This window comes from Enhydra lutris, unplaced genomic scaffold (genome assembly GCF_002288905.1).
Source record: "Enhydra lutris kenyoni isolate GAN:26980312 unplaced genomic scaffold, ASM228890v2 scaffoldscaffold13, whole genome shotgun sequence".
Lineage (NCBI taxonomy): Eukaryota > Metazoa > Chordata > Mammalia > Carnivora > Mustelidae > Enhydra > Enhydra lutris.
The window spans coordinates 6082335-6102496 of NW_019154097.1; the positions used below are offsets into that span (position 1 = coordinate 6082335).

The following is a 20162-nucleotide window of genomic DNA, read 5'->3' on the forward strand; positions in this document are numbered from 1 at the left end:
GCACCTTCCTGCAGGCTGGCTCTCAGGCGGCAAAGAAAACCCTCCTGCTCCACTGACTGCCTCGGCCCTGAGCTGAGGGCTCTGCCTCCCTCCCTCCCAGGACCTGTCATACCACACGTGCCAGAGACATACCTTGCTCTGGGGATGAAACCAGCACTGCCCCCCTCAGACACCCTCTGTGGTGTATTAAAAAAAAAAAGGCTAAGAATATATATTAAATGACTATTTTATTTACACACCCTATTCATAAATAATTGAAACTTCTTTGTGACTGCACAATGATTCCTTGAAGATCCCCTAAAGATTATACTGAAGTGACTAAAAGTGGATTAGTGGGTTACTCACATCTGTGTGTGACCACGTTCTCTCATGTATGGGCTCACACTCACTCACACACATACACACACATACACACACACACACACACACACACACACCAGAGGGGAGGTGGGACTCCCACGCTCTTGTGGGCTCTCAGAGCACCCGTATTTGTCTCCCAGCACCAGCGGGCCCGGTGGAAAACTGGGCCCCCTCCCACAGGTGTGAATTTGTGACAGCTGGAGAACAAAGAGCGGCAACCCAGGGAGCTCCCGCCCCGCCCCTCGCCCCTCTGGAGCTGCTCTCCTTTGTTCATCCTGGAAGGCATCTCTTTGGATTTGCAAATATTTTAATTCACAGAAACTCAAGGAGGGGGTGGGGGTGGGGGCTGGGGTGGCGCGCTGGCTGTCCTGCTGTCTTTATCCAGGCTTTTTCCAGCCCCCAAGAGTGGCAACAGCATTCTAGAGACATGCAGTGGTGTGCTAGTACCATACACACGACAAACTGGACGTGGCCGGCGAAGGTGGCCGGGGGCCTCTGGCTCCTCCAAGTCTGGGCCCTGTCACAGAGAGCATGGGGCTGGTCCGCTCAGAGGGTCCGCACAGCCACCGGATAGAGGAGGGACAAGTGCTCGGCCCCTTTGATGGGCAGCTTTCTGGTGGTGTAGTAGTGGATGACTTCCGGGACACTGTCGAACGGGGGGCTGTTCTGACCCAGAACGTACTTCTCTTTGGTTTTGGCCAGTTTCATGTGCATAAAGCCCTGGTTGCTCCTGCGAACAAAACAGGGAGGTTATTGGGATCTGCGGAGTGACAAAGGTCGAACAGCCATGCTACCCAGGGCCAAATGAAATGCAGCTGCCCCTCAGACTAGGAACCCCTCTGCCCAGCACAGACTAGGAACCACCAACAGAAACTGCTGGAGAGTCTTCTGGGCCTCGAGAGCTTTGGAGGCTCCCTCAGGAAAACAAACCTCTGGACTTGGCTCCTCTTCCTGTTGCTGATGCAGTATTAAGCCCCGCATGGCAGGCACAGTGTAAGTCTCCAGCTCCCTAACAAGTACGCGGGACAGGTCATCGCTGCCCCCCCACCCCGTTTACAGATGAGGAAACAGCGTGGCGGGGATGACAGGAGAGCTGTTTCCCAAAAATTGATGCTCCCCTTTCCATAGTACTCTATTGTCATTAGGAAGGGGTGGCCCAGCCAGGGACTACATTTCCCAGCCTCCCTTGCAGCCACTGCAAACATGTGACTAGCTTTAGCCAATGGAATGTCATGAGGATATGTGTCCCCCCCCCCCCCTTCCCTATGCAGGCACCCTCTTCTCTGGACTTCTTCCCTCTGTTCAATGAACTCTGCCTCTTCCTCCAAGGCCCAGCCCAGGTGTTTCCTCTGCCAGGAAGTCGTCCAGGCTCCTACAAGTAGAGCTCCTTTCTTCCTCTGACTGCACTGAGTATACTCATGCCTCCATCAGCACTTGCTTTGTTGAACTGCAATTACTTATCTTCTCAATTACTGAAAGTTCCAGAGAGCAGGGCCCAGTCCGTACCCACCATGCATGGCACCTGCTGAAAAGGGCAGTGTGTGGGTCCCTCAGAGACCAGAGCACAGCCCCATGCCCTGTGCCTCATGCAGCCTGCCAGCTACATCAACACGCTGTGGGGGACACAGCTCTTGGATGGCAACGGCCACACTGCTTCCACCTGGCCCTCGCAGACCCCTCCCACCTCCCACCCGGGTCTCCGGCCAAATTAGACCATGCACTCCTCTGTCAATCTGCCTTTGCCTGAGCCACCTTTTCCCTGCCCACTCAGCTCCAAGCCTGACCTTTTATGATGTTGGTGCCACATGTGCAGATGCTTGGGTTTCCAAAGGACAGTCCAATTTACCTTATGTGTGTCACTTAGTGAGAAAGCTAGGACTTGGACCCCCTGCTGCCTTCTCTAGACCTTGTCCCTTGGCACTGAGAACTTGTGACCAGTCCTGGGGGCCCGGCTTCCGGGACACCAAGGCCCAGCCGCCGGCGAGGCCGAGCTCCACGTGGACACAAGTCTGCAGGCTTCTCAGCTCCAGCCCTCTTGCTCGGGCAGCTCCCACAGGGGCAGTGGAGGGCTCACACGCATCGCTTCCAGTCGGGACTGGGCTCCCCGCGCGCACCAGCGGCTGCTCTATTAACGTGTCAATTTGGACTCCAGGACCATTGTCAAATGGCAGAGCAAATGCTTAATGAAGGGCGGGCACTGAGCAATACATCTGCTCATAATAATGTATTTAGAAATGTCACCCTCAGCTTAAAGGAAATCGTTCGGAGAGCAATTATGTTTCAAGAGAGAATAATTCCTGTAAAGAACTAAAATTTAAATCAAGATTTTTTAAGGCTGACAATGTTCTAATTACAGAGCCTGTGGCAAGTTCTGCTCCTCAGTGAAGGGTCATTTCATTGGAGAATTGCCTCCGACGCCTGTGAGAAGCAGGAGGCGTGCTTGCTTCAGCTGCTAGGAAGGAAACGGTGTGCATTCCATGAAAAATGTACAACCTCAGTTAAGTGGAGACTAGCCACCCACCACGCTGGAGAGATCACAGAGCAGGGTGGGCATGGGGCCTGGGACCGTCATGCCTCTCTGTGTGAGTGGGTCGAGAAGGGCGATGTCTTGGGTGCCAGACCGCTGGGCGTCAGCGACTGTCCCAGGTCTACAGCGGGAATGCAAAGTGCAGGCTGTGTAAGATGGGATCGCAGCAGCTAGCTGTGGGCCGCAAGAGGCGTATGGAGTTGCAGGCGGAGCGGATTTCATTTTTAAGGAGGTTAAGGAAAGTAACTCCTATGGTTTAATGGGACGTTTTTACAGCGGTCGTTCTTAAAACATGCAGCAAGGGAAGTGGGCGGGGAAGGTGAGAACAGCTGACAGAGCCAGAGGCAGAAGAAGCCGAAGCTGCTCTGTTCCCAGACCACCAGCTCAGCCTGGAATGGCGGAATGGCCACCAGGTGATTGGAAACCTCCCCATCAACAGACACGGGCCGGGAAGGGCAGCTGTCAGCACTTCCCCCAAGTGCCTCCAGCACTCAGATTTCATTACACACAGGTTTAGGATTCTGAACTAACAAAGTTCGGGGACCGTGGCAGAGGACTCGGGCCCTATGACCTCCCCACACAGTCCCTGGCATGACCACTGCCTGGCACAGGGGTAAGGGCCCATGAGCTGGCTCTCCCATAAGGGGCCCCCTGCAGGAGTGGCCCTGCCCGCTGGGCTCAGGCACTGCACACCCCATGGTTTGCTGGACCCGAGGCGGTTCTTTGGGGGGTGCTTGGCTCTGTCCCTGCATCCACTGCCTCTGTGAGGCAGGGAGGCTAACTGGATGACCTCTGAGGCTGCTTCCAGGCCTAAGGTCCTGGATTCCACATGTATAAGCTTAAGCTGTTGCCCACTCTGTGAAGGTGTCCTGCAGGAAGACTCCTGGCGGCAGCCTCGTGCCCCATTCCAGGGCCCACTGACCTGTAGTCTCATGGGGCACTGGCCTGAATGGTCATCACGGTCAATGTTTCCTGAGCATTTCCTGGGATCCAGGCTGTATGCTGAGCCCCGAGGCTCAGAGAGAAGGTGGCCAACCCAGTGTCACGCAGTCAGCAGCGGCGCTGCTCCCCTCCTTGCTGGGCCTTTCCCAGGGTCCACGCTCCTGACCTCAGTACCATCAGCTCTGAGATGGAAGCCTACTTAGCCCTCAACACTCCATGTGAGGTCAGGCAGGGTGGCAGGGGAGAGACCTTAGACCTTGCACAAGTGACTCCTCGACTCTGCCCTCAGTCCCCAGGTGCTTGCTCCACAGGGCTGATGGTGGGCCACAGATAGCACAGGGCTGGCCCGGAAAGGTCACCCAAGCACTGGGAATGGCCCGTCCTGACCGGTGAAGCTCCCAACTATGTAAACAGGGTGGTGGCCCATCCCATGGCGCCGGCAGGCCCTGAGAGACGAGCAGGCTTGGTTTTTGAGACAATCTGTCAAACTCCGACTCACGAAAAGGTCAGGTAGAACCCTGTCAACACACACCCAAGAGATGTGCTGTGATGATACATCCTGATCGGATGGCCACAAGGTCCCCACGAGTGAGATGTTACCTAACAACCACTAAAGATTTCAAAACAGCTGCGAAGGGATGGCTTGAATGACTCCCGACTCAACACAGAAGATGTCTCACATGAGAAGAGAAAAAAAAAATCAGAATTTCTAGGGAGAACACAGTGTGCATCAGACACCCAGCGGTGCCCGGGGATGCTGTGGCCACTCTGGACAGAGCTTCTGAAGCTCGAAGCCACCTGAGGACCCTCTCCTCTCACCCTCTTGGGGAACCTGGGAGGAAACTGAGGCTGGAGAGAGCAATGCTCGGGCCCAAGGCATACAGCAAGGTAGGCTGTAGCTGCGGCCCAAACCTAGAGCCCTTGCATCCAGGATCTTGAGGGCCAGGTCCTGGGCCAGGCCGCCTCCCCATCACCTCTTCTGGGGGGGCACTGGTCCCCAGGGAGTTCAGACAGGCTGTTGCCGCCCGCCAGACTCCTGTGTCGGTCCTGCCTCCTTTGATAGGACATCTTCTGAGAGCAAAGTCACAATTAGGGGTGTCTCCAGTGGCTGACCTGTCTAATGAGTCATGTGCGGCTGGCGGAGGCTGGGGGTGCTGGGGCTGTCACCGCGTTTAGTTCGTTCATTAACATCACAAAAAGCACCTCCTCATCACCAGGATTATCAAACGTGCCTGGTGAGCCAGGCCTAATAACAGGCCCCACCTCGTCTCATAATCACGGGCTTTAATAAAACATCACTCAGCCCGCAGCTGCCGGCCCGAGCAGGGTACAAGGCCTCACCTCTCGCTTTTAGACCTAATTGCTTGATGCATATTTCATGAAGGATTCTGAGTAATCGTTATGTTAAATCACTTCTTTTCATGATGAAATGACTTAAAAATACTTGCATATAATATTTATGCAGGAGAAGGCAAGGAAATTGCCTTTTGGGACTAGCATGTAGGACCTGTTATAGGAATCCACACCCAACGAGGACCTCTGGTTCCCCTCTACTGAAAGGTGGGTGGGTAGGGAACTGCTCCCTTGATGGAGATGCCCCAGAACGCTGTCCCTCGGCTCAGAGCTGACCATGGCTCCCCAAGGCCACTGCACAAGGAACGCCACCCGTGCCGCTCACATGCCCAGGGTGCGCCAGGCAAGGAGCTGAGCTGGTGCTATAGGTCAGCTCACGGAAGCCCACGGCAACGCTGCTAAGTTGGTGTAACTACCACTGTTTACAGATAGGAAGACTGATGCTGGGGGGTTGGGGGGACAGTTGTGTGCCAAGTTCCACAGGACAGGCTGGGGCTGGGGTTTCCCTAGGGCTGTCTAACTCTAAAGTCTATGTTCTCTTCTTAGCCTGAGGTGAGTGTTCCGGGATCTGAAGCTACTACTGCCTCCTCTTCCCCTGCTCGGCCACCAAAGCAGATGGATCCAGGTGTCTAGGTGGGCCTTCGGACTCCTTCTGCCTTGAGACATGGGCTCCCTGTGGCTCTGCGAGCTCCTGAGCTCAAGAATCCTGTCTGCTCCTTGTGATGTTTCTCAGTAGGCCAAGCCTTCCTTCCCTCTGGGCCCTCAGCACCTGCCTGGCCCACAGCTGGGTACGTGGTCCATCTGTCCATTATCCATCCATCCATCCGCTATCTAGTGAGGGTCTGTCCTGACCCAGCAACGAGGATCCACCTATCTTTCCCCGGCAATTGTTCCACTCTGTCCCTCAGGGTGGTCCAGCTAGGGTGGAAGCCACCGCCCCCAAGGCCAGACACAGTAGCTGCTCTGTCTGGACAGCACTGGTCCTGGGACAGCCAGTGAGGACCACCTGAGCGAGCTTACTGGGGGGCAGAGCCATACCTATGAGCAGTGTGTAGCCACTCCAGAGAGAACATGCTGTGAGAGCCCTGGGCCAGCAGGAGAGAAATACCCAGAACTCAAGTGCCAAGGGCCCTCAGGGGACGGGAACCTGGCTGCCATCTCCTGAGGGGCCTACTGTGTGCAGGCTAGCATCCACAGATACTGGGACCTTCCAGCAAAGGGCCCGGGGACACAGAAATGTACGACAGTGTTAGTGGTCAACCCCGGTCCACAAATGGACCAACCTCTGGCTTCAGAAAGATGTTGTGAGGGCTGGCATTACCCATAAGACGCCCATGGCACAGATGAGAAGACAGCTGGAGGACAGTGAGAGGACATGAGGGGGTACCGAGCCAGAGGACGGGAGGCTCCCTCCAGTGGACACGGTCTAGGAGTCAAGGGAGCTGGGGGCAGGGGCTTACAAGGTCACCTGGCAAACACCTTCGTGCCGCCCACTGCCCTCCAAAATAGCCTTCATTGTGATAAGCCTCAGACGCACATGCCAAGTTATGGCAAACAAGCATTTAAATGTAAACGCTGCTGAGTGCAACGACTTGATTTACAACCAAATAATTAGACTTTCAATAAATGCATCAGCGGTGATTAGCCTTCCTGGGCCACCTGGGTATTTCTCAAGCACTAAGTGGGCGGCCCAGGGTGAGGGCCTCCAGTAAATCATGACAAACAGCCATCTCCAGGCAGAAGGAGAGGTGGCGGAGGCCTCTCCCGGCAAGCACGGGGAGGCATTAAGGTTTGCCTTGTGCCACACAAAGCAGCAGGTAGGCCAAAATGAATGCATTTGGGGTGATTTTCTCAGGAGAAGACTAACAAAGTTTTAGGCAGGAGGACTTTAAGAATCAAGGATGACAAGAGAGTGAGCCTCCCGTTACTGGAGGTGTGAAAGCAGGAGGGTAATGATGCCTGGGCATCAGGCTGGGTGACTTTTGCACTTCCCTTGTCCGGTATTCCCAGTGGTTCTCAGGCTCCACCAAGCATACATGAAAACTTCAAGAAGGGCGGAGGCAGGGGTGGGAAGGGGCAAGACGGTCTAGCGTGTTTGGTTTGGTTTCCCCTTTTACTCCGAGTTGAGGACGCTCCTAGGAATGCGGACACCTTTGTGTGTTTGGCACAGGCTGGGGTGGTGGTGGGGGCCGGACTGAAGTCAGACCGGACTGAGTTCAAACTCTGATCCCAGGCAAATCCCTTCTCCCTGGGTCTCAGTGTCCCCATTTGGGAAAGGTGGAGGAAGGCTCTCCAGCACTCAAACCAGTGAGGGACACCCCCAGGTTGGGGGGGGGGCACCCCAGCAGCAGCCAGGAGAACTAAGGCAAGGCAGGGTGGCTAGCCTTGATGCAGGAAGACAAACCAGCAGAGCCCTGGGTATAGTGGATCCCCAGGCTTAGGGAAGACACCATGACGACAGTCCCAACACCTGTGCCCACAGATGGAGAGAACGCATTTGTCCCCGAGTGGTCTCCATCTGCTGCGACAAGTCATTCCCAGACCACTCTCCTTGGAGCAGTGCTTCTCCACTGAGGTGAGCTTATCCCTTCTGGCGGATAATTCGGCGATGCCTGGAAACTCAGGGGCTGCCGGCGTCTTGGTGGAAACCCGGGGCGCTGCTCACGAACCTAGGGCGCACAGGATGGCCCCTACAATGAAGACTAATCCAGCCCCCAATTCCAGCAGCACCGAGGTTAAAGCTGACACATACTACTGTCCAGTGCCTAAAAATCTGCACCTGTGAAATGGGAGTAATGAGAGCTCCCCTCACGGCAGTTATGAGGGTAAGTGAGAACGTCCTTGGGAACGAAGTGTGAATGCTTGATAAAGCTTAGATCCTCTGGCTCCATACCTGAGGGCTTGACACGCAACACAGAGCTGGCCGAACAGCTTGGCTACTAAGGGGTCCAGGCTGTTTCCAAGGCCCAACCTCTGCCCCCACCACCCCCACAGCCAGCAGGTCAGGGGGCCGTGCCAGCCTGAAGGAAGCTCCAGAACAGGGAGCTGTGGGGGTGAGCCCCAGCGGCTGCGGAGAAGACTCAGAGAGGCAAAAGGGAAGCAGGACAGCTCCCAAAGGAACCCCCACCTGTGGATTCAGGGTCCTCCAGACCTGGGTCTAAGTCCCTGTCCTGCCATGTTGAGCTGTGGCTCCCTTGGCCTCCGCTTCCTCACCTGTGGAATGGAGCGCCCACCTCTCCCAGGGCTGTCTGACATCTGAGCTAGGCAGTGCGTGAGCTAGTCTGCAGGTGCTGAGGCTCGGGGTTCTGACATGGCTTTGTTTCCAACCGCTCTGCAGGAGTCTGCATACAAGTTACTGTCCATCTGGTTTGTCTTGCTGGCTCCATGCGGTCTGGGCCGAGCAGTGAACGTGTCTTCCCGTCTGTCTGGTCTATCATTCATAGCCGTGTTGGCAGCCCAGAAGCTATGGATGGCCAGGCAGAGTCCAGGCTGCCGGACCACCTCCTCCGGCTGGGGAGCCCACCCGGCTAGGGTAGAAGGCCTAGGTACCGGCCCTGGCTCTGTCCCTGGGTGACACTGGGGAGGGTGTGTACTTCCCTGACATCAGTTACCCTGTGGGGCACCTGGGTGGCTCAGTTGGTTAAGCCACTGCCTTTGGCTTAGGTCATGATCCCAGAGTCCAGGGATCGAGTCCCACATCAGCCTCAAGCTCCATGGGGAATCTGCTTCTCCCTCTGACCTTCTCCCCCTCATGCTCTCTCTCTTTCTGTCTGTCTCTCAAATAAATAAATACAATCTTTAAAAAAAAAAATCAAGTGGTATTTCATGGCCCTCTCAAAAGCACGTTGTTACCACAGGGGTCCACATGAAAACAATAGGAAAGAAGAGGAAAGAAGTTTCTGTGCTTAAAAAATACTGGTCAGGGGCGCCTGGGTGGCTCAGTCGGTTAAGCGTCTGCCTTTGGCTCAGGTCATGATCCGGGGTCCTGGGATTGAGTCCCACTTCTGGGCTGCCTGCTCAGCAGGGAGTCTGCTTTACCCTTGCTCTCTGCCCCTCCCCCCACTTGTGCTCTCTAGCTCTCTCAAATAAATAAAATCTTAAAAAAAAATACTGGTCATACATGATCCGTGGTATTTATTAAGTACCTATGATGTGTACTTCTCTGCATTTACCATTTCTGAGCAGACCAGATGTCCAGCACAGGCTTCTAAGACTATTGGTTCCCTGCCCTCAGTTCACAGATGACTTTAGGAGGCCCAGAGAGGGGTGGAGGTTTGCTCTAAGTCCCCAGTGAATCAGGGGCTGGAATCCCCCCACACCCACTCCCATGCCATCAGGTGTAGGGGCTGCTTGGGCACCAGTGGTAGCCTTGTCAGCAGGGATGGGGGATGACAAAGTGGAGAGTGAGGATGGGGGAGGGGTGCAGAGAGGAAGGAAGCAGCAATCTTCCACACCCCGAATCTCATGCTTCTCCTCCAATCATGGGGCCGCCCCTACTATCCTCCCAGCCCAACTCCTGTGCTGGTGGGGGCTTCCCTTGCTCACTGACAGAGGGCATCCATTAGCAGAGCAAGGAGGGGACTTCTCCACAGAGCACCTGATCCAACTTCAGTTTTGCTTCAAAAAAGGGAAAAAAAAAAAAAAGTAAAGAAAGAAAATCCAGAGGGGTCTTTAAAGACTACAAGTTAAAACAGATCCATTTGCCAGTGACCCTGCCCCTAACCTGAGGGTAGTTTTCTCCTCTCTGGAATTTCAAAGGCACACAGTTGCTGCAAGCCACCCAAACATCCTGGCCAAGGGCCTTTGCAAATCTATCAAGACAGTTCTTCTCCTGTGGAAAAACTCCCCAACAGTCCTGGGAATCTGGGCCTCTGTTTCTTTATCTGTGAAATGGGAGTAGTTTTCAATGTGCTCTGAAGACCAGTGAAAGCAAGGGAAAAGAGCTCTGTACCAGACATTAGGAACCTGGTCCCGATTCCAGCTTCTGCTCTCTTGGGCCTGAGTTTCCCCATCTCTATAATGAAGGGACAGGACTGGAGATCCCCAAGGTCCCGCAAACTGGTAAAGCTTTGAAGCCTGGCACATAGGAGTGTTCATATCACATGACGAAGAAGGAATGACTACGTGGATATTAAACAAAAGGACTCACCTACTTACAGAAGCGCCAGAGCGCCAGGGCTGGAAGAGGACCGCGTGTTTCTTTAAATGTGCCTCAGAATGCCCACATCACAGTCCTCAAGACTTGTTAAACTTGAGGCTCCCTGGGTCTCTTTGGAACCAGATCTTTTATTTTTTTAAAGATTTATTTATTTATTTAGATGGGGGAGGGGCAGAAGGAGAGAATCTTTCAAGCGCACTTTCCACTGAGCATGGAGCCCAAACTGGGGCTCGATCCCACGACCATGAGATCATGACTTGATCCAAAGGTCAGATGCTTGACCGAATGAGCCACCCAGGTGTCCCTAGAATGAAATCTGCTTTTAATTCGCTCTCCAAGAGATTCTGATGCACATTCAGGTTTCAGCGCCCCCATTCTATTTCTATCCCATGATGGAAACACCTTTGTAATACTCACATTTAGTGTCCAGCTTGTATCTCTTACCCTCAGCCCTGGGGAGATTACTTCCTACCGAGACAACCCCTTCCAAGTTTTGATGGCTCTGACCATGGGAAATTCCTTCTTGTACTTAGAGCAGCTCAGTGACCATAGCCTTAGCTCCGAGCTCTGGATCCTGTGACCACAGTCATGCCTTCTGTCCCAGGAAGCCCCCTCAGAGACCAGAAGACCGAAGAAGCAGAAGCAGCTCCAGTTGTCCTCACAGGGCAGCATCTCCTGTCCTTTCCCACCCTGGTCACACCTGCTATTCACAATCTCTCATGCACTGGGGTCCTGCAACTGGGCATTGTCCCTGATGGGTCTGTCCAGCTTTGCCCTCAGCCCTGCTATCTGCATATGACCCCATCATCAATGTGGACACACCAGGTTATTGCTAAACCCCTTTCTGGTGTCTGTTGACCTCCTAAGGCCACCTCCTCCCCAGGTCCAAAGGACAGGATCTGACCAACATGCAAGTGTTATCAGGTGAAGATAACATTCACTTCCTGACCAAAACCAAAAGGAACACCAGGTCCAAGAACATTAAGAAGCAAAAGATCACTGGTTTTGGCTACATTCGGAAGGTTTGCAAATGCAATTTTGAAAGGTCAGTCAGCCCTCAGTAATCTGGGCTCTGGAGGGAAAGTCCTCTTGTGCTGGGCATTCATTCTGGCAGCTTCTTGACAACCTCTGTCCACAGGGTGGAGAATTTTCTCAAAATTAAATCTCAGGCTCTTTGCTCCCTAATGAAATTGATTTCTGCCTTGATACACAACAAAGCTTTCATTTTATTATTTGGCTAGGATTTGACCACATTAATTACAGTTCTTTTCAGCATGGCTGCAAGTAATTGGTTTCCAAAAAGTTACTTACTATGTGGAACTGATTGGTTTTTATGAGCACAACTCCTACAAGAGTAAAATAGTCAACCCTAGTTTCTTCATAGTATACTTTTTTGGTTAAGATTGGAACCATTAGGGACACCTGGGTGGCTCAGCTGGTTGGACGACTGCCTTCGGCTCAGGTCATGATCCCAGAGTCCCGGGATCAAGTCCCGCATCGGGCTCCCAGCTCCATGGGGAGTCTGCTTCTCCCTCTGACCTTCTCCTTGCTCATGCTCTCTCTCACTGTCTCTCTCTCAAATAAATAAATAAAATCTTAAAAAAAAAAAAAAGATTGGAACCATTAAAGACAGAAAAGGTATTTTTCTGGCCCGAAAATATGAAGTCCAAGTGGGATTATGCTAACATTTGAGACTGTGGGTCTGAAATCTGGGTGTGCTCAGATCACCAGATCCCATTCATCTGCTGCCTCGCTGGTCTTATCCTCACTGTGTCAGAACTCACCCCCGCATTTTTATTTTTTTATTTATTTTTATTTTTTATTTTTTTTTAAAGATTTTATTTATTTATTTGACAGACAGAGATCACAAGTAGGCAGAGAGGCAGGCAGAGAAAGAGGGAGAAGCAGGCTCCCTGCTGAGCAGAGAGCCCGATGTGGGGCTCGATCCCAGGACTCTGGGATCATGACCTGAGCCGAAGGCAGAGGCTTAATCCACTGAGCCACCCAGGCGCCCCCCCCCCTGCATTTTTAATCAGTGTTACTGGTATAATTCTGCCTGCCTCAGAGGACACTTGGCAAGGGCCAGTTCTAATCAATTCCTCCTAGGACACTTGGCAAGGGCCAGTTCTAATCAATTCCTCCTAGGTACCTGGGACTGCAAAGAGCCTGCTGGGCACTGTGTAAATGCACGGCTCTCTCGGATGCTACGTCCAGCTTGGGTGGGGTAGACACTTTGAGCGTCAAGTGGACATGATAGGCACATGGCCTGCCCTTGGGAAAGCGGGAGATCAAAAAAATGAAAACCAGGAATCTGGGGTACTGCCATGGTCACAGGTAAGTCCCAGGTCTTACTGAGCCCTTTTCCTTGACGGTGAAGTGGGGATGCTGGGACAAGCCAGAGACAGCTGACAGACTTCTGAGTTTGTAAGGCATGTCTCTGTCCATAATAGTGTTGGTCACCTGGGCTGGGGTTGGAGGGCCCAGGGGCTCATATGGTAGGGACAACTGAAAACGCTAGTCGGGACCAGAGGAAGAAAGGATAGTGCAGAGACCTCTCCTCCAATCCCAAACCCAGTTAACCATCCTTCTACCTTGCTGTTACTTCTCTCTCTTTTTTTTTTTTTTTTGCAGGTTTTTAAAAAATTTTTATTTGAGAGATAGAGAGAGAGGGAACACAAGCAGGGGAGTGGGAGATGGAGAAGCAGGCTCTCTGCTGAGCAGGGAGCCCAATTCGGGGCTTGATCCCAGGACTGTGGGATCATGACCTGAGCCAAAGGCAAACCCACCCAGGTGCCCCTTGCTGTTACTTCTCAATAAATTATCATCTTCCACAGCCTTGATCCAATGCCAGCTTCTCCAGGAAGGCTTCCAAGATGCCGCTGGTCAAACTTAACTTTCTTCCTCCTTCACCTATTCTCTGCCACATCTCCTTATATCACACCTACCTGTTTGTTCCCTTGTCCAGACTACCAGCTGAGAGACTCATGTGCCTCCATCACCCTGCCCAGTTAAAGGCCTGGCACACAGTGCGATCACAGCCGTGACAGCCACACTGCTGATCTGTTTGTTGGCCCTGCCCTGAAAGTCCGATGAGAAGGTGGCAGGCTGGTTCCCATGCTGCCTGGAACCATGAGCAGTGTGTGGATATTCAAAAAGAAAATAGGGAGAAAAAAAAAAAAGTTCTAATTAAAGCATTTCTAATAAGCTGGCTTTGCCAAACCAATTGTTTCTGATATTTCTCCTGGGTGAAGTAATCTTAAAAAAAAAGAAAAAAAAAAAAAAAAAGAACAAGACACTAAAAGTGGCAGAAATCAGCCCTAGCTGGAAACGAGAAGGCGGCTGCTCACTAGGGAAGCCGTCTAGGAAAAGGTTTGAGGCACCAAGAACAGGAGGGGGAGGCATCCACCTCAGCAAAGTGGAAGTACATGTGTGTGTGTGTGACACTAGGTACACACACACAGCAAATCATCATTTTTACAGTTTTAGCATTTGAACCGTGGGAGCAAAGACAAGAGCTATAAAATCTGACACCTGATTTTATAAATCTGCCTCGAATACCAAGAACGCTGATGTAGAAAATGGGAGAAGAAACTACAGCGGTGCCATGGGGCTCAGAGGTGACAGTGCCTGGGCTCTGCCAGCGACCTGTCATGGGATGCTGGGGGTGTCTTTTTCCCTTCCTGGGCCTGGTTCTCCCATCCCCAAGCCAGGGTCTGGACCTGGATGACTCAAGACCCTTCTGATTTTAAGGGTCTGAAGGTCTAGGGAATAGCCAGCCACACTGCCTCTTGGAATTTTAACGATACAAAGCTATCTGCTTTAAGCAGGGCCAAATGCCTCTAGGTGGGGACTAATCGTATTTCCTCCAGGGGCCCTGACCTAGCTAGAAGCAAATTAAGACCACAGCCCTGTCCTGGGGCAAGCACAGAAGCTCTGCAAAGAATCCCACCCGTATCAGCACAGCTTTCCTTCCTCCCACTGTGTTCCTGAGCCTCCAGGCTCTGGAGGCTGGGAGAGCCCAGAGGCTGGGAGCCGTGGAGCCACCTACTGGGTGACCCTCATACAGGGGGAAGTGGTGGGATTCAGGCCCCCGTCCTCTGCCTACCCCCACCACCCCCCCTGCATCCTTCTCTGTGCTGCTGCCCCCTCGCTGATGGCAGAGCCAAGGTCTGTGTCTGTCACCATGGCCGGTCCCTGTAGCACCCATATGCCCTCCCCAAGTCCCCAACCAAGCCATTCCCAGATGGCTTTTGCAAAAATATTATTAAACAAGTCATATTAACAAGATGTTAGAAATGTGATTAGAAAGAAATGTTTTTCTCATTTGGAGAGACCACCCAGTGCCTCAGAGGAGAAGCTGTCCCGGGGCACAAGAGGTTTCCTGGCTACGGACGGGCAGTTGGAATGCCTCCCCTGGCGGGCTAGCCACACAGGCGGATTTATGCGGGCTGATAGGAGATAATTAAAAACCAGCTGGAAATGTAATCGGGGTGGCTCAGAGGCTCAAGGGACCATGGAGCTCTCCGGGGAGCAAAAAAGGCATGTGTGGCTAGGCAGGGACACCCAGTCCGTCAGTGGGCTTCCTCGGTACCAGCGGGCCAGGGGGTGTGCTGAGAATGGGTTGGCTTTGTGATGCAGGTGCCTGTCATCTCTGAGCTCTGCGTAGCAGTGGAAAAAGGTCAGCTGACTTAGGGAAAGCGTGTTTTCCTGGGTCTCTCTGAAACTGACCATTCCAAGTCCATGCTGCAGCTGGCGATACCACTGCTCACCCGTCATTCAGAAATCCAGATGAGGTTCTGACTCCTCCCTCTTTCTCACCCTCATCAGTTCCACCACGACATGTGCTCCCCGCCCCCACCCCCTACCCTAGTCCTTTACTGCAGCACTCCCAGCAGCCAGCCTGCACCCCTGATCCCTTCCAGACATACCCATGGTCGGACAGGGCTTCTGAAAACCTGTCTTGCCAGCTACAGAGGCCACTTTTGTGGCCTCAACTTCCCTCTCTGCCAGCAGATCCCCAGATGCCCCCAGCTTCTCTGGTGCTTGAGCAGACCCAGAGAAGAAAGTGGATTCTGCCTTGGGTCATGTATCCTGACACTGTCACTTCAGAGCCAGAAAACTACCCTCCAATATTTTTAGATTCCCACAAACCGAGGAAAGGAGCCTTAGGGCCTCTGGCCAGTCTACACAACGCCTTGGGGAAGATACCAGGCAGTGCCTGGCAATGGGTTTGTGGCCCAGGTCCTGCTCAGAAACTTTGGCGATGGTCCTGGGGCCCAGCTGGAGTGGAAGGGTTGGGGGCGTTTCCGCTCAGAGAAACAAAGGCATCCCCCTTTCTGCCAAAGGGCAGAAAGAGGGCATTGGAATGCATGAAAGCCTAGCTCTTCCTTCACTCACTCAGCACTCTGAGGCTCACTGTTGTCAGGTTCATCCCCTGCAAGAAGCGTTTGAGGAGTCTCTGTTTGGAGCAACAGCCCCTAACTGTGGCATTTCCTTTAAACCTTCTAGAAGGAGAAACCACACTGCACGCTAATTGAGCAGAAAGTTCATTTTCCCTCCATCAGCCCGGAAAGGAAGTGGAATCCTCCATGTAGTGAAAGCAAACATACAGACCTCCTCCAACTCCAGCCCTGTCCCCGCTGCCCCTGCCTCAGCCCGACTCAGATGCTGCCAGAAAACAGGGCCTGGCTGGGAAGCCAGGAGGTGGGCAACTCCTTCCCCTCTCTGGGCTCCAGCTGCTCCACCTGTACAGGGCATCAGGCCTAGTGATTTAAAAGATCTTCTGGGGGCACCTGGGTAGTTCAGTCCGTTGAGTATCCAACTCTTGATTTTGGCTTGTGGCCTTAAGGTCAAGAGATTGTGAGATCAGCCCTCATGGGCCTGCAAGCTCAGCTGAGCGGGGGGAAGAGGGATCTGCTTGGGATTTGGCCCTGCCGCCCCACAGTCAAAAATAAATAAATCTAAGTTAAAAAGAAAATCTCTCGGGGCGCCTGGGTGGCTCAGTGGGTTAAGCCGCTGCCTTCGGCTCGGGTCATGATCTCAGGGTCCTGGGATCGAGCCCCGCATCGGGCTCTCTGCTCAGCAGGGAGCCTGCTTCCTCCTCTCTCTCTGCCTGCCTCTCTGCCTGCTTATGATCTCGCTGTCAAATAAATAAATAAAATCTTTAAAAAAAAAAAAAACCTCTGTTCCCTAAATCCCAGGGTTCCTGCTTAGTGTACTCAGTGTATCAGAGCTGCTGTCCTGGCTTGCCACAAAAATGCCTCCCCATGAGAAAATGAGGAAATGCTCATTGAGATGCTCATCATCTTCAGCTGGGAGAACAGAGAGGTTAAGTGACTTACCCAAGGTCACACAGCCAGGATTTGACTCTAGCTCTGTGTGATTTGAAGTCTCAGTCACAGCAATGCAGGGTTTTGAGTTACGGCCTGCATAAAGTCCCACCTTAATAAAGGGGAATGGATATGGGTGTAGACAGAGATTTCTAGGCCAGACCCAGATAACCCACAAGCTTTGAACCACACTGAGCTCTTTCCTCAACAACCTATAGCTCTCCAAAGTCTATAACAAAGACTGTGAGTTACCACTCACTCACTCACTGAGCACTTACTACATGCTAGGCACATGCTAAGCATCTCACGCATACTGTCTTTTCATTACTATAACTATAAAACCCATTTTATAGATAGGAAACTGAGGCTCAGATATGTTAAGCCCCTTATGCCCAAGACCACCTTGCTATTAAGAGGCAGAGCTGGTGGGGTACCTGGGTGCCTCAGTCAGTTAAGCATCTGACCCCTGATCTCAGTTCATGTCTTGATCTCAGGGTCATGAGTTCAAGCTCCCCCTGGGTTCTGCACTGGGTATGGAGCTTGCTGAAAAAAAAGGAAGAAAGAAAGAAAAAAGAAGAAGAGGAGGCAGAGCTTGTGTTTAAGAGCCTGTGTCTTCTGCTGCACAAAGCTGCCTCTTGTGTGGGCAGGAGAGGATGCTGGTCATAGGATGTATTACTAACTGTGGACTGAAAAGTGGGAAGCTTTTTCTCCTGGGCTGCTGTTTTCCCAGCATGGGTAGTGCCTTACCCTGCCTATCTACCCACAGTGCCTGAATCCTCCTTGGACCATGTCAAAGACCCCCTCCCCACCCCTAACCCACTCAGCACCTCCTGGGGTCCCTGTCTGCCTGACCACCTCTCTTTTTCTGTAGGCCCCCTCCTCCTCCAGCCCTCACACCCACCTGGCAGCTAAGAGAGTACAGAGTCAGAGGGTCCCTCTCATTACAGCCAGGCGGTCCTCTGGGTGCACAACCCTGCCTTCCTTTAGGCCTTGCCCTCAGGGGCATGGCTGGGAAAAGGGCCACTGCTGGAGGGAGTCCCGGCATTCTGGGGCTGGAGGTCATGCAGTGCAGAGAGCTCCACAATCCCTGGGGAGGCCCTGGTGTGGTCGGAGGGACTGTTCTGGGGCCCGCCCTTGGGAGCAGGCAGCTACCCTGCAGTATTTGGAGCCTCAATGTTGACCCAACAAGGGGGTGCATCCATGGTAGAGGGAAGTGAAGTCCAAGGAACGAGCAGCCTTTCCTCACCCCCCACCCCCTCCTCACCCTGCAAACCTTTATTATTTCTTGCTCCTGGCTGTCAGCAGCAGCAAACTAAGATTAATCACTCGCCTGCCTGCCCAGACCCAGACATGCCTACTGTTTGAAACCTCTCTCCTTTACTGTATAAATCAATGAAGGGAAAGAAGGAAGAATAACAACTCTACCAGCAACGCGCCCCCAGCACCCCTGGAATGCAACCCATCTGCTCCTCCGGCCGGGCTACACCCGCCACCCGCCGCTGGAGCCCCAGGAAGCGTGTGTCGGCGGAGACCGGCTGTCCTGGCAGGCAGCGCAGACCTGCAGCTTCGAGCAGGAACCAGACGGGTGTCCCTAAGCAATCAGAGCAGGAGGCATTTTCTTGATAAATGGTCCTGCTGCTGCCTCCTCCCCTGCTTGGAGGAGGAGATGGGGCCCTGGTCTTCCCACCATCCTTGGAACGTAGGGGAAAGGCACCTCACCCTAACTGTGTGAAGCCCGTAACCTGGGAGCAAATGGATTACTCGAACCACAGACCCTCACTCTGTGGATGCGGGAGGCAGACGTCTGCCCAAGCACCCAGGAGCAGATACAGCCAGGCCCCGCCCCCAGGGCTTCTGACCTGGCGGCCCAGCGCTCTGTCCAGTCTGCTGCCTCCAGTGTCTAAAAGTTCTGGGAAACCTGCATTACACTCAGCACCTATCTGCTGGGGGCCATGCGTCCGGCCAACCTGCGGAGCCACATTACTTCTTACAATGGCTTTATGAGAGTGGCCTACACAGTTTTCCAGGCAATCATCAGGGAAGTAAAGTCACTTGTCTAGCATCACACAGCAGGTAAAAGATGAAGCCAGGATTCAAACTCAGGTTATCTCTGACTGCAGAGCCCATGTTCTTCCCTTTACAGCTTAAACAGGGCTGCCCTGGATCCCCCCTGATGCCTGCCCACAGACTGCCTGCCTCCTAGGCTCTTGGACTGTGCTAGCTTGAGTGGCATGTTTGTGGCCATGTGGAAGGAAAGGGGGGCTTGGGAGGGCCGAGGGAGGCAGAAGCGGTGGTTTTCCCTTGATAATACTCATGATGCACCCTGGTTCACTAAAGGTTCTAGAATACACCTCTGAAGACATGACTGCACCTTGCTCAAAACCTTCAGGGACGCCTGCGACCTCAGAGGAGAGGGCCTCCATTCCTCAGCCTGGAGACTAGGGCCATGTCTTTCTTCAGCTCCTGTGGAAGTGTTATTTGTTGTTATTGCACAAGTCTGCCCTGTCTATAAGTTGACCTGCTCACCCTCCAAACACCCCGTCTTCGGGTGCTTTGCCTCTTTCACAACCCCGAGACCTTTCTGTCTTGGGTAACCCTTCAGCAGTCCCGCGAGTGTATGAGTTTATGGGTTCCGGTGTACATATCCTCTTCCCTCGGACTGTGAACTGCTGGAGAGCTGGAATCCAGGACAGAAAGGGTACTGAATGGGGCAGAACTTGTTGGGTGAAGGCGGGGGAGGTGGGGAAGGCTCCTAAATGATCAAGACTAAGCTGCAACCTGAGGGAAAGAGGCCAGACCCCAGAAGCATCTCCTGAGGTCAGAATCTGGGCCACATTTGCATAGGTGCTGTGCAGTTTGCCTTTGGGGATTTGAAAGCTGAAGGCCCCTTTGTGGGGGTTTCTTGGGGCCATGTCTCCCACGGGGGTTGGGGTTCTCACTGCCTAAAGAAAGCTAGACCTGGGCTCTTGTCAAAGGAGTATGGGCATCCCTGCAAGGACGTTTTTTTCCCCCCCTTGTGAGGGTGGTGAGAGAATGAGGGAGAGGGGCCCAGAGGGAGAGGGAGAGAGAGTATCTTAAGCAGGCTCCACGCCCAGCATGGAGTCTGATGCCGGGCTTGATCCCCTGAGATCATGACCTGAGCTAAAGTTAAGAATTGGACACTTAGGGGTGCCTGGGAGGCTCAGTGGGTTAAGACTCTGCCCTCAGCTCAGGTCATGATCCCAGGGTCCTGGGATCTAGTCCCCCATTGGGCTCTCTTCTCGGCAGGGAGCCTGCTTCCCCCGCTTCTCTCTCCGCCTGCCTCTCTGCCTACTTGTGATCTCTGTCAAATAAATAAATCAATCTTTAAAAAAAAAAAAAAGAATTAGACACTTAACCGACTGAGCCACCTGGGCGTGTCCCATCCCCCTGCCCCGCTTGAGGCCTTTAATTACCACTCTGTCTGCCCGCTCCCAGGGATGGGCCCAAAGCAGGCCCAGCCTGCCCTGCATCT

The 20162-nt window shown here is 53.2% G+C and overlaps 1 protein-coding gene across 1 annotated transcript in view; it reads right to left on the bottom strand.

Annotated features, from left to right (window-relative positions):
- Positions 1-692: 692 nt before the first annotated feature.
- Positions 693-20162, bottom strand: part of LOC111146013 (SH2 domain containing adaptor protein B) — a 135355-nt gene continuing 115885 nt past the window's right edge. Inside the window, exon 6 of the mRNA XM_022501376.1 lies at positions 693-1090. Coding sequence (XP_022357084.1) covers positions 907-1090 — 184 coding nt within the window. The 3' untranslated portion in view covers positions 693-906. The remainder of the gene's footprint in view (positions 1091-20162) is intronic.